This window comes from Hoplias malabaricus, chromosome 1 (genome assembly GCF_029633855.1).
Source record: "Hoplias malabaricus isolate fHopMal1 chromosome 1, fHopMal1.hap1, whole genome shotgun sequence".
Lineage (NCBI taxonomy): Eukaryota > Metazoa > Chordata > Actinopteri > Characiformes > Erythrinidae > Hoplias > Hoplias malabaricus.
In genome coordinates this window covers 3,320,559-3,337,087 of record NC_089800.1, presented here as the reverse complement: position 1 = coordinate 3,337,087, position 16,529 = coordinate 3,320,559, and the positions used below count along the sequence as shown (strand labels likewise).

Sequence of the window (16,529 nt, the reverse complement as noted above, 5' to 3'; positions counted from 1 at the left end):
ATAAATATTTTTACACCACAAAAACACACAAATGACGACTAATGAGAAACTTTTATTATGTAGCCTCTCCGCTTCCGTGAGACGGTCTTTTATTGGTGTTGGCGCGTCATCGCTCCCTCCCCCCGTTTCCGTGTGTGCCGAGAGAGCGCGTGGGCCCGGAGCGCGCGGGTCTTATATATAAAAAAAAACTAAAAACACAAAAAAATTACAAAAATACACAAAACCAACTAAAAATCGAACTTTTTAAAAAGCACCGGGAGCTAGGAGACCGCGGCGCCGACGTCAAATTCATCGTTTACCGCCAGAGCAAGAGAGGATTCGCCTGTTAGCAGCGCGCCTGAGTCTGAGCTCCAGCCTTGACGACGGAGTAGCGGCCGCAGCGTTTGGGTTACACGCCCCAAAGTGAAGCGAACGCGGCCACACGGTCAACTCTAGCCCGCTGGTTCTTCGCGGTGGTTTAAAACGCCCTGCGCCTGTTTTCACAGCTCCGTGGCAGACACTTAAGCCCACTCTTCGTCCTCGTCGACTTCTGAGCCCTGCTGTTGAAGCCCCAGAGCCGATTTCGTGTGTGAAAAGGCGGTTAGTGAAGATGAACCCGAGCGCCCCCAGTTACCCGATGGCGTCCCTGTACGTGGGAGACCTGCACCAGGATGTGACCGAGGCCATGCTGTACGAGAAGTTCAGCCCCGCGGGCCCTATCCTCTCCATCCGCGTGTGTAGGGACATGATGACCCGCAGATCGCTCGGCTACGCCTACGTTAACTTCCAGCAGCCCGCGGACGGTAAGGAACATAAATAATATATATAAGTGTTTATTAAGTATTAAATGACCTTTTTTCACGTTCCCTTCCGCGTTAAATAGAAAGTGGACCTGAATATTTGGTTCCACTTCAAGTGCCGCATGACTCTTGTGGTTTTCACGAGGCACAAGTTAACGTTACATCACTTACATTAAGGGGCCTGTACTAAGCGAAAATAAACCTTTCCACCTTAAATTACACGACTGTTACAGGCCTGGGCCTGTACTTCACAAACTAAGTTCCCTAACGGAAACTCCTCTTGGTGAATAACGGTTGTTGGGTTAATATTAATTTACATTTAATCCGTTTTGATACTGTGCTAATGATATGTGGTCTTTTCCTCCTCAGCCGAGCGAGCCTTGGACACCATGAACTTTGATGTGATTAAAGGGAGGCCTGTGAGGATCATGTGGTCCCAGAGAGACCCCTCTCTCAGGAAGAGTGGTGTGGGGAACATTTTCATCAAGAATCTCGACAAATCCATCGACAACAAAGCTCTGTATGACACATTCTCCGCCTTCGGGAACATTCTGTCCTGCAAGGTAATGGGTTTGTTGCATATTTTGATTCATGCTGGAATGGCTATCTCACTGAGACCAAGGCCTCGTTTGCAGAGCCACCAAACCACTAAAGAACCTCACTACTAACGACGGGTTATGTTTATTATCAGTAAATAGCAAACAATATTCAAGAAATAGTTGTAGTTTTAACTCTTTTATAAAGTTAATCCTAAAATTAATGACTTAAGAAATGGTTGAGTAGTTCCTGAATGAACCTCCTAATGCGACATAGATCAGGTCCCCACTAGGGGGCAGCCAAGTCTATTACAGATTCTCTGATACCTTCACGCCACTAGGTGTCAGTGTAACACCTATTTCGTAACATGAACGTTATGAATAAATGTTGCTTTAAGCATGTTAAGTATTAAAAATAAAGATGTGTAGCAAGATTTATAACAAAGCTGTGTGGAGTTTGTGGTGCTGCCTGTTTTAAAGCATGGTGTTGGATTGTAGTGTGGTGTTAACCCTGAGCTTGGTGTGTGTGTTTGTGTGTGTTCTGAATTTTCTCTTGAAGGTGGTCTGTGATGAAAATGGCTCTAAAGGCTACGGGTTTGTTCACTTTGAGACGCATGAAGCTGCAGAGAGAGCCATAGAGAAAATGAACGGCATGTTGCTGAATGACCGTAAAGTGTAAGTGGGAGTTAGCAGCTTATCTGGTGTTTCTACTGAAACTAAGATGTTTTTTTTATTAATATTATTATTCATCTAACTGCACCCTTCCTCAATAGGCCTAATTATTTGCATCCGGTACAAGCCTTGATAAAGAACATCCAGTGGTTAAAATTGGGGTTAGAGCCTAGAAAAACCACATAGGCCTCAGTTCTTCAGAAGAAGAGTTTGGTGTATTTTGTAAATACAGATGTGTCCCATTACAGTGCAAAGCGGAAGTAAACGTTTCCACCTTAAATTACACAACTCTTACAATAATGGGCCTGTACTACAAACTAAACCAGAGTTTGCCGTCCTACCTTAAACGTGTTGGTCGTCGTACCCTTTTAAGACGTTTGAGGTGGCTTTCTTTTGAGTATTTCACTCCTTAAATATCACAGAGAGTGGTCTGCTGTGACGTTTAAAGTGGCACTGAGAATTCTGATATTCATCTACAGTTTGCAAATGTTCAGAGATTGATACTCCATTAGTTAATTACTTATTGCTGTTTTTAAAAAAACACTTATGGAGTCATTTGTGTGTTTTATATATATATATATATGGTACGACCACAGAAATTAAAATGGTTTATTCAACTTTAGACCATTTATATTTAGTTCCTCGTTAGGTTAAAGTGTTAATAATGAATCAATAGCTAGGACACAAACTAAAATAAACCTCTTAAACCTCATTTCTTCCCCCTCCTTTCCACAGATTTGTGGGTAGGTTTAAATCACGCAAAGAGCGCGAGGCCGAGATGGGCGCCAGGGCTAAAGAGTTCACCAACGTCTACATCAAGAACTTCGGAGAGGACATGGACGACGAGAAGCTGAAGGAGATCTTCAGCAAGTTCGGTGAGAGCGAGTGTCTGACTGCCTCTTACATCGTGTAAATGTTTTCTTAATGAAATGATCAGTAGACAAGGTTAAGCATTTCCTATAAAAAATGAATTTGGAATATTTTAGTTATTTGTCTAAATATTTGAATTATCTGAATTACTTTCGTACATGATTTGTTAGACTTGAAATTTTGAAATGGTGAAATATTAAGATTTGTACAATTCATAAACAGAGATTAAAAAAATTCAGGATTAAAAAATTTAGATTTAAAAAAATATGAATTAAGGCCAGAGGTCAACCAGCAGGCTTCCCAGGAAAAAGTAAACGTCCACACAGAGATTGATCGCAGCATTAACCAATCACAGCACCCTCTTCTAAAGGCCACCAATCACAGTGCAGCCTCATACCGTCCCTAATCCTGCCCTGAAACATAAGTACTTCTTTGAAGTGAGCACTTTAACGAAAAAAGGGGCCTAGCTTTCAAGTGATGAAGGGTTCTGAGGGTAGAACTGGGACAATTTGACTCATGGCTACGTGTCCATCACCGCAGCTCTAATATCATTCACGCTGCACTTAGCCAAACTCTGCTCAACGTTAGTGTTGAAAGTTGAGGTTTTATAATGATCTTATTCTTGTGTCGAGGCGTTTCTGTGACACGTCTTTCACTTTCTGGTGGAAAGTCAGCTCCTCTGTCCATAACCCACAGACGTTTACTGCCTTCCTGACGCGTTCACAGAAGCTTTTCTGTTTAACTTTACAGAAAAACAGGCGAGATCTCCAAACTAATCCACAACACCAGAGAGCGAGTGGTTTGATCAATATTCGGATTGAGACCGAATCTGCACTGAAAGCACTGTTTAATCAGTCAGACCTTTATAGGAATTTAAACATTTCGACATAAACACCTTGTTTCTTCATCAAGCGCTTATTATTATTATTCTGGTTTAATTAAATGTAAACATGCTTGCGATTAATGACACGTCATCATTAGCATTGTCTTTTCCCGCTCCTGCCGTGATCACAGTTATTTTGGTTAAAGGCATTGAGTGTCATCCAGCGGTGTCTTCAGTTTGGTTTGGAACAGGCAGGATTTTATCATCGTAAACTGTCCTGAACTGCATGATATTTATAACTCTGCGGCAGGTTAAACAGAGCATTTAGCTTGTTTTTAAGAAAGACACTATACAGAAATGACACCCGTTTTATTTAAACTGTGATATTTTGAACGTTACTAAACGCAAATACCTTTAATTATTTATTTACCAGAATATGGTAAAGGGCTTAGCAGCGAACCCATCGATTATGTAGAAGTACTTACATTTTCAGTAATGTCTGATTATAAAACAGTGCTGTGTGTAATGGAGGTCCAGTCCCTCGTCTAATATTACTAAGACCAAAAGGGAAAAAAAAAAAAAAGAAAACATGCACTTTATCTTCCGGAGATTTGCCCTGTTTTGGTGTAAAGTTAAACACAGACGCTGTGGAAATTGGTCAGAGGTTCAGTCAGTATTTATGCAGTTGAACACTGTGTTCGATCTCTCTGTGTAAGTTTACTTTTTCCTCGGAAGCCCACTGGTCGACCTCTGGCCTAGATTTGTATTTTTGCAATCTGAATTTATGGGTCTGAATTTTTTTTTTTAGTTTTATCAAATGCCATACAAAAATTCAGATTCAAATACTCATTGATTTAGCTCCATCGTTTTCATTCTTCTGATCTTATGTCGAAGAGAGTCTTTATAATTTGAGACTACAAACTAAACAGTCCAAAACCATACGGATTAAAAGCTTTAGTAAATCTGCCATTTTGAGGATCCTGAGTGTTTGTCTGTGTTTGTGTTCCAGGTCCTGCTCTGAGCATCCGTGTAATGACTGATGATGGCGGGAAGTCAAAGGGCTTTGGCTTTGTGAGTTTTGAGAGACACGAGGACGCTCAGAGGGTGAGTTCAACATTGAACACGTGAGCTGTCTCCTGGGGAAAGTTAAACTCAGCCTTGTGTCAGAGCTCTCTGCTTTTTAAGCTCCATAAGTGTTGGAGCTCATATGGAGCTGAGTGAAGGTGTGTGACCAGTGTTAGTGTGTGGACTTACTGTGTGTTCTCTGTCCAGGCTGTGGATGAGATGAACGGAAAGGAGTTAAATGGGAAGCAGGTGTACGTGGGCAGAGCTCAGAAAAAAGGAGAGAGACAGACGGAGCTCAAGCGCAAGTTTGAGCAAATGAAGCAGGACCGCATGACCCGCTACCAGGTAAAAACACACACCTTTACAGTCTAAAGGACTTCCATGACCCAAACACACACACTGCACTTTACATCGTACAATAATTGGAGAGCTGAGGGGCGTTTCTGTTTCCACGTCTCACTTCGTGCTGAAGGTATGGCCCCTGTACTAACTCAGACTGTGCTTACAGGGTGTGAACCTGTACGTGAAGAATCTGGACGATGGTCTGGACGATGAGCGTCTGAGGAAGGAGTTCTCTCCTTTCGGAACCATCACCAGCGCCAAGGTAGAAAACCCACAAGCCTTAAACAATAACACCTTTTCAGTGTCGAGATTTCCCAACTACGATCTAAAATCTGGACGTTTTCCGATCTCCAGGTGATGATGGAGGGCGGCCGGTCGAAGGGCTTTGGTTTCGTGTGTTTCTCGTCTCCGGAGGAGGCTACGAAGGCGGTGACAGAAATGAACGGACGCATCGTGGCCACCAAGCCGCTGTACGTGGCTCTTGCTCAGCGTAAAGAGGAGCGACAGGCCCACCTCACCAACCAGTACATGCAGAGGATGGCCAGCGTCCGAGCTGTCCCCAACCCCGTCCTCAACCCCTACCAGCCAGCACCCCCGTCTGGATACTTTATGGCTGCCATCCCACAGGTCTGACTCCCTCATGATGAAAGCCTTTTTCAAAGTGTAAATTATATCCTTTAAACCCTGCTAAACTGTGCACTTGTGTGTTTCAGGCTCAGAACCGAGCGGCTTATTATCCCAGCAGTCAGTTAGCTCAGCTCCGCCCGAGTCCTCGCTGGGCCACTCAAAGCGTTCGCCCTCAGCGTGAGTTTCTCTTACACTCCATTCTCTCGCTCTGCTCTCTGTTACACTGTAGCCTTTTCCATAAGTGTACAGCTGTATTAGTACTAGGGCTAATTAGTGACCTCTAAGATTTATACAGCAGCCTTTACAGAAACAGACCACAAGGGGGTGCACTGTAGCAATTTTTAAAACGTGTAACTAGCCTTAAATGTGCCCTAGCATTTTTATTCCAATTATTTTTAGTTTTTTCTCCAGATTTATTATTTTTTCTCTCGATTATTATATAAATGACATCTTCCTTTGACCTTTTTCTTTTTCTGTTTTAATTCCAGATTTCCAGAACATGCCAAATGCGATCCGACCCACTGCGCCGCGTCCTCAGACTTTCAGCACCATCCGCCCGGCTGCCTCTCAGGTCCCACGAATGATGGCTTCTCAGCGCATGAGTGAGTCTGGGTGTTATGATTTTCCAGCTTGTGTTATCAGGTTTCTCTGATAAGCATAGACCAATTTAAATATACCAGCTTTAAGGTGGTTTAAAGAGAGAGTGAGGTGAATTTGAATTGCTGTCTCTGCAGCTTCTCAACCCCTCGGCCCGAGGCCAACGAGTGCTGGACCAGCCACAGGAACTGCCCCTGTCAGAGCCGTGCCTCAGTACAAATACACTCCTGGAGTACGCAACCCTCAGCAGCATCTCAGCTCGCAGCCACAGGTCCCCATGCAGCAGGTAAACCTGTTATTCCTGCGCATGCTGTGGGGTAACCTTACTGAGTCTTTCCCCGCAGGAACAGCCACAGTGTGATATTCATATAACGATAAACTTGTGTGCTAGTTTTTAATGTTGTGTTTTCCCCGTCCTGTCTCCAGCCTGCGGTGCATGTGCAGGGTCAAGAACCTCTGACCGCCTCAATGCTGGCCGCTGCTCCTCCTCAGGAGCAGAAACAGATGCTTGGTGAGTGATACCCACTCGTAAACGTGTCGAAATTAACCAAACATTCCTTGTAATTTTATTCGTTGAGGGAACAGTTGGGTTCAGTGGGTACCAAAATCCCCTGGACGTCATTTGAACTGAACAGTTATTTCCTGTATTTGTTGTATTCCTTTAATGTAACCTTTTTTTAATAATGAGATATAATCTTTCTGTAAATGTTTGTCCGCAGGAGAGCGTCTCTTCCCTCTGATCCAGAACATGCATCCCACTCTGGCCGGAAAAATCACCGGAATGCTGTTGGAGATCGACAATTCGGAGCTTCTGCACATGCTGGAGTCCCCAGAGTCTCTGCGCTCCAAGGTACTTACAAGATTTTGAATGATACGTATATGTCATAGGACAAATGTACATGTCAACATTAATTTTAATGTTACTATCTACAGTTTTTCAGTGATTTTTTGTGTGCGTGTGATTGTGCTCACAGGTGGATGAAGCCGTGGCGGTGCTGCAGGCTCACCAGGCGAAGGAAGCCGCTCAGAAATCTGTCAACAGTTCTGCTGTTCCTGCTGTTTAAGCACAGGTTAAAACTCCACAGAAAACACTCCAGCTATGACATAACTCACTGTTACTGTGCACTGACTCACTTCCACCGTTCCCTTTCAGAATCGGACTCCTGCAGCCGGCTCAGAGAAAACGGAAAAAAATACTAAACATTGAAAAATACAAAACTCATAAAACAATGAAAAATAAGAAAACATCTTAAAAATGGAAGTTAAAAATAGAAATGTCGCCGGGTCTCGGACACCGCACCTGGACCTTGAACATAGTAAACAAAAAAAAATCTGACAAAAAAAATAGAAAAAAGGAAAAATTGATTTTGGAAATAAGAAGTTGATCATTCCTTTTTTTGTTTTAAAAAATTCCTTTTATTGTTGGTGCCCAGTGTCAGCTGCAGCTGAACACGGGGAGAAGTGTATTGGATTGAATTAATAAAAATTTAAACATTTCAGCTCGTCTCTTTTTTCATTACGTTTCAAAACAGATTTATGTAGAAACAATGGAAGAGTTTTGAGAAAACATCCTTCGTTCAGTGCATGTTTGTGTGTGGATATATAACACACACACTGAAGCAAGACCAACCAGTCAGTTTACTGTGCACTGCCTATGTCAGAAAACAGCCGTTCTGCTTCTGTTGTCATGTGCAGAGACTTGGGATTTGTCCCGCCCCCTCATCTGAGTCTGTCCAATCACAACGCAGAGTTACCCAGATTACTGTTGAAAGGAGTCCATTGGGAGTTCAGCTGTCTAAAATCTGAGAAGAAACTTGGTCTGAATGACATTGTGTACAGTAGATGGCTCACTACTCACTGCTGTGCACTCAGGGTTGGGGTAAACTGCGAGTGGCTCCTTTATCATTGAAATGAACAGGCACTGAAAGCGGGTGTTCTGAACAGGGCTTTTGGCCAAAGCAGGTTCCCATTACGGAAAGTATCCCCTTTAATACGCTATTAGATTTAATTTATTGAAAGGAATTGTACCAAAGGTGTGCTACAGAGGATTAGCAAATCTCACAATTGCGCTACAATTAGAAGGAAGCCATTTTAAGTGCGTTCTCATGTCTCATTGTGCTTCATCGCTGTAGAAGCAGACGATTGTTAGATTTTAAATGAACCTCTTATGAGTTTGAGTGAAATAAACGTGCTCTACTCCGGAGTTACGTAAGGTTCGACCTCTCGTCTTCTCCTTGACCCGTGCGAGAGTTCACCCTTGGTCAGCAGCCGCAGGAAAACCAGCTTCACTGTGTCCTAACCTTCAACTTTACAGCCCTCTGTGTCACAGAAGACCATAAAAACCTGCTATAAATAAATTCCAGGAGCTGTCTCTGGCTAATACACAACACCGTAAACTCCCCCACAGCTTCAGGGGAAGTCGCTTTCTACATATTTATACTGAGTTTAATTGGGAAGAACCGAACAAAGGCCAGGTCGGAGAGATTAGACACTTTCTGCAGGTCTACATTCGTCCTGAAAACTCTGCTTGCTCCAAACTGACGGTTTGAAGGAAGTTGGAGCTTGTTGTGGATAGAATTAAACACAGATTGTATTTAACACTATAAACAAACAGCCTCCTCTTTCACTGCTCAGTGTAGGATCATATTCTAAGACTGGCTTCCAACAGAAAACCACAGACTTTCCCACTCTCCAGCGGAACTGCATGGTGTCATATTTCTGTAAATAAAAACTTTATTTCCACAAAAACATTGGGGAAATGTTATAAATCTAGTTTGTTGGAAGCTTCTTTTTCATTCAAAATACACTAAAAATGTATTATTGAATGTTTCCTCAAAAGTCCCAAAACCCTTATAACAACCGTTTTTCACAATTTAATTTTTTAATCAAATTCTGATGAGATATTTTTAATGTTTTAACTGTGTTTCTAATGGCTGTTAAATTTAAAATATTATTTAAAATAAGTTTTTTATTGTAAATTGGTTGTAAATATTCCAACACAATATTAAGGAAAATACAGCTTTATTTATTGTAGATCGATAGATTATTTATTAATCCCAGAGACATTCAAGTTTATTAAACTTATAAAAGTAAATGTCAGAAAACAGTGATTTACAGCAATTTTCATCCAAAGGGTCATTTATTTATTTTTCACAAATCTTTAAGTTTTAGCTTTGTTTAAATTCTTTTATTCATTCATTCATTCATTCATCGTCTGTAACCCTTATCCAGTTCAGGGCAGCGGTGGGTCCGGAGCCTTCCCGGAATCACTGCATTTCTTTCTGAGTTTAAAGTTTCCATTCAGAGAGAGGAGCTTCATTTAATAAATCATGAATAAATTGAAGAATGACTGATTTAATGTCAGAAATTAAGTATTTTGTTTATAACGAATGTCCTGTGTGTGTGTGTGTGTAGCCCTGAGCTGATGTCGATGTGATTCTGTTCTGATCAGTAAAGTGATAAAGTGATTAGTTTATTGGTGTGTGTCCTCTGTGCCAGGCTCTGAGCTCGTAATCATCATCAGGAAAACACAGTTGTCCGAGGGTTAATGCTCATTAGATCATTTTACTGCTTTATTGCTGTGTATAGAATAGGGTGAAACCCTAGTGCCCGATGCAGTCCTCCAGATGGACGGTCGTTCCTGGTCGAGAGTACGCTGTGCGCGTTTGGCTGCCGCTTCTCGCCAGTGTGTGTTTGTGTGAATTGTTCTGAGCAGTGTAGATTGTAAAGCGTCCTTGGGTATCTAGAAAGGCGCTATATAAATGTAACGATAATAAAAATAATAATAATAATAATAATAACCCCAAATTCAGTGTCTCAGAAAATTAGAATATTACTTAAAACCAATACAAAAAAGGATTTTTAGAAACGCTGGCTGACTGAAAATTATGAGCATGTACACCACTCAATACTTAGTTGGGGTCCTTTTGCCTGAATTACTGCAGTAATGTGGCGTGGCATGGAGTGGATCAGTCTGTGGCACTGCTCAGGTGTTATATGAGAGCCCAGGTTGCTCTGGCCTTCAGCTCTTCTGCATTGTTGGGTCTGGCCTATTGCATCTTCCTCCATACCCTATAGATTTTCTATGGGGTTAAGGTCAGGTGAGTTTACTGGCCAATTAAGAACAGGGAGACCATGGTCTTTAAACCAGCTACTGGTAGCTTTGGCACAGTGCGTCCTGTTGGAAAATTACATCTGCATCTCCATAAAGTTGGTCAGCAGCAGGAAGCATGAAGTGCTCTAAAACGTCCTGGTAGGTGGCTGCGCTGACCTTTGACCTCAGAAAACACAGTGGACCAACACCAGTAGATGACATGGCGCCCCAAACCATCACTGACTGTGGAAACTTTACACTGGACCTCAATTAACATAGATTCTGTGCCTCTCCTCTCTTCCTCCAGACTCTGGGACCTTGATTTCCAAAGAAAATGCAAAATTTACTTTCATCAGAGACGTAACCGTGGAGCACTCAGCAGAAGTCCAGTCCTTTTTGGAAGTGAGACGCTTCTGATGCTGTCTTGTTCAAGAGTGGCTTCACACAAGGAACGCGACGCTGAAACCTGTGTCTTACATATGTCTGTGTGTTGGTGATTCTTGAAGCACTGACTCCAGCTGCAGTCCAGTCTTTGTGAATCTCCCCAACATTTTTGAATGGGTTTTGTTTCACAATCCTCTCCACATCTTTTCCTTCCCTTCACCTCTCTATTAATGAGCTTGGACACAGAGCTCTGTGAACAGCCGGCCTCTTTAGCAATGACCTTTTGTGTCTTGCTCTGCTTGTGTAAGGTGTCATTGGTCAACTTTTGGACAGCTGTCAAGTCAGCAGTCTTCTCAATGATTGTGTGGCCTACAGAACTACACTGAGAGACCATTTAAAGGCATTTGCAGGTGTTTTGAGTTAATTCACTAATTAGAGTGTGACACCAGGGTATATATATATATATATATATATTTTTTTTTTTTTTTTTTTTTATTGTATATATATACAATAGTTGTAAAGTATACATTTATGATTGTTACAGAACCTTAACCTTAAAAGAATTACTTATTCACCATTCAACTTTAAACTTTCCATCATTAAACTTTAATGATTTACATACAACAAATATAATAAACCTGTGTTTTTTTAGCATTCAGTAAAAATAAATTCTGAATCCTTCCTTCATTTCTCTCAATGGTGACTGAGGGACTCTGCTCCAGACGACTGATGTAATGGGGGCGTGAGTATATGTGTGTGTGTGTGTTACCTCTCAAGGTCTGTGGGTCAGTGAACTCCTGTGGTGTGTGATGTGGCACTGCTCCAGGTGTTCAGGTGTGTGTGTGTGTGTGAGAGCTCGTGATGAAGTGGAACACACACTCGACACAGTCCTTGGATCCGTGGTACAGACTGGTTTAATGACCACAGTCGAGATAAAATGCCTCACCTCAGTCCTGTGACACTACAGTTCAGTGTTCGGGGGCCCAGGGAGGACACACACAACACTGCACAGCACAGGAAACAGAAAAACACACACACACACGACTAAACACAAATGCACAACGTGCACCTCAGCACTGACTCTGGGGCTTTAGATTTATTACTGCAGACCAAATGGGTCCACACTTCAATGCTGAGGGATGGTGGATCACCCACTCGCTCACTCACTCGCTCACTCATTTACTTGCTTACTCACTCATCCATTCACTCACTCACTCACTCGCTCACTCATTTACTTGCTTACTCATTCACTCGCTCACTCACTCATCCATTCACTCGCTCACTCACTCGCTTACTCATTCATTCATTCACTCACTCGCTTATTCATTCATTCACTCACTCACTCATTTACTCGCTTACTCATTCACTCGCTCGCTCGATAACTCATTCACTTGCTCACTCACTCATTCATTCACTCGCTCACTCATTCACTTGCTCACTCACTCATTCATTCACTCGCTCACTCACTCACTCGCTTACTCATTCACTCGCTAACTCACTCACTCACTCACTCATTCGCTTATTCATTCATTCACTCACTCGCTCACTCATTTACTTGCTTACTCATTCACTCGCTCACTCACTCATCCATTCACTCGCTCACTTGCTTACTCATTCACTTGCTCACTCACTCACTCACTCGCTTACTCATTCACTCGCTAACTCACTCACTCATTCGCTTATTCATTCACTCACTCACTCATTCGCTTACTCATTTACTTGCTCACTCACTCACTTGCTCACTCACTCACTCATTCACTCACTCACTCACTCACTCGCTTACTCATTCACTTGCTCACTCGCTCGCTCACTCACTCACTTGCTTACTCATTCACTCGCTCACTCACTCATTCACTTGCTCACTCACTCGCTTACTCATTCACTCGCTCACTCACTCGCTTGCTCACTCATTCGCTCACTTACTCATTCACTCGCTCACTCACTCACTTGCTCACTTATTCACTTGCTCACTCATTCACTCACGCATCCACTCACTCACTCGCTCACTCATTCACTCACTCACTCATTCACTCGCTCATTCACTCACTCACTCGCTCACTCATTCACTTGCTCACTCACTCGCTCGCTCACTCATTCGCTCGATCACTTATTCACTTGCTCACTCATTCACTCACTCATTCACTCGCTCATTCACTTGCTAGCTCACTCACTCCTGAAGGAGCTTAAAGAGCTCAGACTCCAGGAACTTTTCCTGCACTCATTAATTAATTGGAGGATGTGTTTAAGACGCTGTACTCACCTCTTCTCTTGTCTTTTTCTGTGTGTGTTGTCCCTCTGGGCCACCGCAGGCCAGAGTCCTTATCTCCTCCCTCACCGGCTCCACAGGGGAGTTGTTTTTCTCTGTGGGAGAGAGAGAGACCAAGAGAGTGAGCGAGAGAGAGGGAGAGTGTAGTATAGCAGGTCAAAGTTCATGAGTTTAACCCAGTAAAAGGCCTTTATAAACAGCCATGCAGCATGTTCCACCCTCAGTCTTATTCTAGAGGTAGAACCTAGTCCTAGACGGTGTAAATGTTCCAGACATCTATAGTCTGACACATCATCCTCATCATCATCCTCATCATCACCACCATCTCCTCCTCTTGTCCATCACCATGGATTACGAATGTCAGTGTTCTGACGTTTCAAACCGGCGCCCGAACGCCATCCTCTTCAACATCCTGAGTCGGTCCCACAGCGGAGAACCGTCCAGGAGAACCCCGAGCTACTCCCCATCCAACCGCTGCCACTGCGAGACCCGCAGGACCGTAAGACTTCGGACACCTGGAGACACGTGCTCCCTGGCGTCCAGCGTCCTGGTGAAGACCATCTGCTTCATGAAGAGCCTGCCGGCCTTCCAGCAGCTCCCCGCCAAGGACCAGCTGCTGCTTCTGCAGAACTGCTGGACGCCGCTCTTCCTCCTGGGCCTGGCACAGGAGAGGGTCGCCTTCGAGGTGGAGGACACGCCAGCGCCCAGCATGCTCAAACAAATCCTCCTCAACCACCAGGATGCCCAGGAGCAACCCCGAGAACAGCCAACCCTCGCCGGCGTCCAGAAACTCAAGTCCTGCCTCAAGAGGTTCTGGAGTCTGGACCTCAGCCCCAAGGAGTATGCCTACCTGAAAGGGACCATCATCTTCAACCCAGGTACGGGGGGGTTGGGGTTCTGCTTGGGATCACAGAAACTGATAGAGTCACACACGACCTCTCAGAACTGTAGTGGAGGTTATGCCCATGTACGGAGCTCTGCACATAAGCTGGATCAAGAATTAAATCTGGTCAACAAAAGCACTGGTACAGACAGGTCCAGCTTAGCCCTAGAGCTCCGAACATCAGCCTGACCCCCACTGCAGCGGACTTGATGAGTGGTATGTCAGGGAAAAAAAGACCCAGATATTAACGCGGTTATATTGGTACATGTCTCTTGTACAGATGTTCCTGGCCTGCGGGCGGCGCTGTTCGTGGAGGGGCTGCAGCAGGAGGCTCAACTCGCTCTGCAAGAAGTCCTGCATCTTCTTCATCCAGAAGATCAAGGACGGTTTGCTCGTCTCCTGCTCGCTGCGTCTTCCCTAAAGACCATCACTCCGGCCCTCATCACCGAGCTCTTCTTCCGGCCAATCATCAGCCAGGTTCACCTCCTGGACCTGCTGACGGACATGCTCTTCAGCAGGTAAACACAGACCTGGTGGAACACACACACACATCTGGACAACACCTGGAGGCACACAAAGCTGCTGGAACAGTCCCCTGGAGAAGCATGCACCTGCAGTAACGCATGCACATGAACACAAAATCACAGCTGCAGGAACAAATATATACACACACACAAGTCTTGTATCTGTGAACTGTGGGGACTTTACATACGTTGCCATTCATCTTGTAGTGACTAACCATTAACTTTTCCATAAGTACTATAAGTCTGTGAGATGTGTGGTGTGTTCTCCCTGTGTCTCCGTGGGTTTCCTCCGGGTGACTGTCTGTGAGGAGTGTGGTGTGTTCTCCCTGTGTCTGCGTGGGTTTTCTCCAGGTGACTGTCTGTGAGGAGTGTGGTGTGTTCTCCCTGTGTCTGCGTGGGTTTCCTCCAGGTGACTGTCTGTGAGGAGTGTGGTGTGTTCTCCCTGTGTCTGCGTGGGTTTCCTCCAGGTGACTGTCTGTGAGGAGTGTGGTGTGTTCTCCCTGTGTCTGTGTGGGCTTCCTCCGGGTGCTCCGGTATCCTCTTACGTTCCAAGAACACACATTGGTAGGTGGATTGGCGACTCAAAAGTGTCCGTGTGAGTGAATGTGTGAGTGTGTGTCGCCCTGTGAAGGACTGCCGCCCCCTCCAGGGTGTGTTCCCGCCTTGCAACCAATGATTCTGTGCAGCCACTGAGACCCTGAACTGTATAAGAGCTTACAGACAATAAATGAAAGTACTACTGTCTTACCATTCACTTTAAAATGTAATGATGTACATAGGTAGAGGACACCCACAGGAAAGACAAGTCCCCACAACATGAGTGTGTAAACAAGTTTTGGTCCCCACAATGAGATATATTCCTGGTACACACACAAACAAACACAAAAATACACAAAAACACACACATGCCCGGAGAAATAACGGAGTACCTATGAACAGAAAAGAGAGGAGATCTTGACTCTCTGAAGAACTTGAACAGAATTATTTGAAAAGGCTCAGGAAAGTACAAATGTAACTAGTTACTCACCTCTGTTAATCAGGGAAGATCAGTCGGTCATTGTCTGCTATGGGATTTTACACTGTTTACGCTGTTTACACGCTTTCATGTATTTTATTTTATTTTTTTGTCGCTGTCAGAACAAAACATTGTATCTCTTTGGGAACTTTAGGTCGACATTCTTACGTTTAAATGAAGGAGAATTAAAAACAACATTTGGTTTTCAGTTATTTGGACTGTTTCTATTGGTCCATTCATCGTACAATTATAGCAGACAGAGCTGAATGTTAAATGATGTAAAACAAAAGCAACCAAAATAGAGATACAAGGTTGTGTTACAGACAGTTGCTTTGCACCTTTTAAAATTAGTTTTTCAAGTTACAAATATTTGGGGAGTCGTCTTTATTAGATCTTTTGAATGAAAGGGTGGATACAGGAGAAGGATCTGTTGAAAAAAAGATTTATACATTTTTATCAACATTTATAAACGTGTGGAACATTTTTGAATTTTTTATAACATTTATAAAGTGTTATAGATGTTTATTAACCGTTAAAAGCCTCTGCTTTGATGTAAAGGAGGAGATTGTTTTAGTCTCTGAGAGACTGTCTGTTTGATGACTTCAGTTCTTCTTGAATATTCTTGATGTTCTTGAAATAAAATCTATTTTTCTACAAATTGTTGTTTGTCTTTGAGAAAACGTCCACCACAATTTCATTCAGTAAATTTAAAGTTGTCTCACTGTAGAATCTATAATGACATTCACTGAAAACACACGTGTCTAAGGTCACTACGTCCAGTGCCAGAGGGGTACAAGGCCTCGAAAGATTGGTCAGTGGAACCGTGTTCTCTAAAGGAATGAGTTAGGGTGGTGTTTGTGATCCAAACTGATCATCCAACACCAGCTCCTGATCACACTGATGTTTATGTAAAGCCTGGATGCCAACAAATACTCACAGCAATGTTCCAGCATTAAGAGTAAATTCTTATGATAAGATTAGAGTCATTTACTGCAGTAAAGAGGAACACAGTCCTGATAATGCTCTTGATTTGAATGTATCATGACTTCATTT

The 16,529-nt window shown here is 43.4% G+C and overlaps 2 protein-coding genes across 2 annotated transcripts; both read left to right on the top strand.

The window, feature by feature from the left end:
• The first annotated feature begins 108 nt into the window (after nucleotides 1-108).
• Nucleotides 109-7,810, top strand: pabpc1a (poly(A) binding protein, cytoplasmic 1a). Its single transcript, XM_066643953.1, has 15 exons — nucleotides 109-782; nucleotides 1,149-1,342; nucleotides 1,875-1,990; nucleotides 2,723-2,862; nucleotides 4,690-4,784; nucleotides 4,953-5,090; nucleotides 5,254-5,349; nucleotides 5,442-5,714; nucleotides 5,801-5,891; nucleotides 6,203-6,316; nucleotides 6,449-6,597; nucleotides 6,738-6,822; nucleotides 7,031-7,161; nucleotides 7,286-7,381; nucleotides 7,465-7,810. The coding sequence occupies exons 1-14, from the start codon at nucleotides 590-592 to the stop codon at nucleotides 7,373-7,375; spliced, it is 1,905 nt and encodes a 634-aa protein (XP_066500050.1). The 5' UTR covers nucleotides 109-589; the 3' UTR covers nucleotides 7,376-7,381; nucleotides 7,465-7,810.
• A 5,497-nt stretch (nucleotides 7,811-13,307) lies between these two features.
• nr0b2a (nuclear receptor subfamily 0, group B, member 2a) lies at nucleotides 13,308-16,072 on the top strand. Its single transcript, XM_066685803.1, has 2 exons — nucleotides 13,308-13,932; nucleotides 14,218-16,072. The coding sequence occupies exons 1-2, from the start codon at nucleotides 13,401-13,403 to the stop codon at nucleotides 14,457-14,459; spliced, it is 774 nt and encodes a 257-aa protein (XP_066541900.1). The 5' UTR covers nucleotides 13,308-13,400; the 3' UTR covers nucleotides 14,460-16,072.
• Nucleotides 16,073-16,529: the final 457 nt, after the last annotated feature.

Coding starts and splice junctions, on each gene's coding strand:
- nr0b2a (XM_066685803.1), top strand. CDS start 13,401: ATGGATTACGAATGTCAGTGTTCTGACGTTTCAAACCGGCGCCCGAAC. Junction 13,933..14,217: donor GACCATCATCTTCAACCCAG/GTACGGGGGGGT, acceptor TCTCTTGTACAG/ATGTTCCTGGCCTGCGGGCG.
- pabpc1a (XM_066643953.1), top strand. CDS start 590: ATGAACCCGAGCGCCCCCAGTTACCCGATGGCGTCCCTGTACGTGGGA. Junction 2,863..4,689: donor GGAGATCTTCAGCAAGTTCG/GTGAGAGCGAGT, acceptor TTTGTGTTCCAG/GTCCTGCTCTGAGCATCCGT. Junction 6,598..6,737: donor CACAGGTCCCCATGCAGCAG/GTAAACCTGTTA, acceptor TCCTGTCTCCAG/CCTGCGGTGCATGTGCAGGG.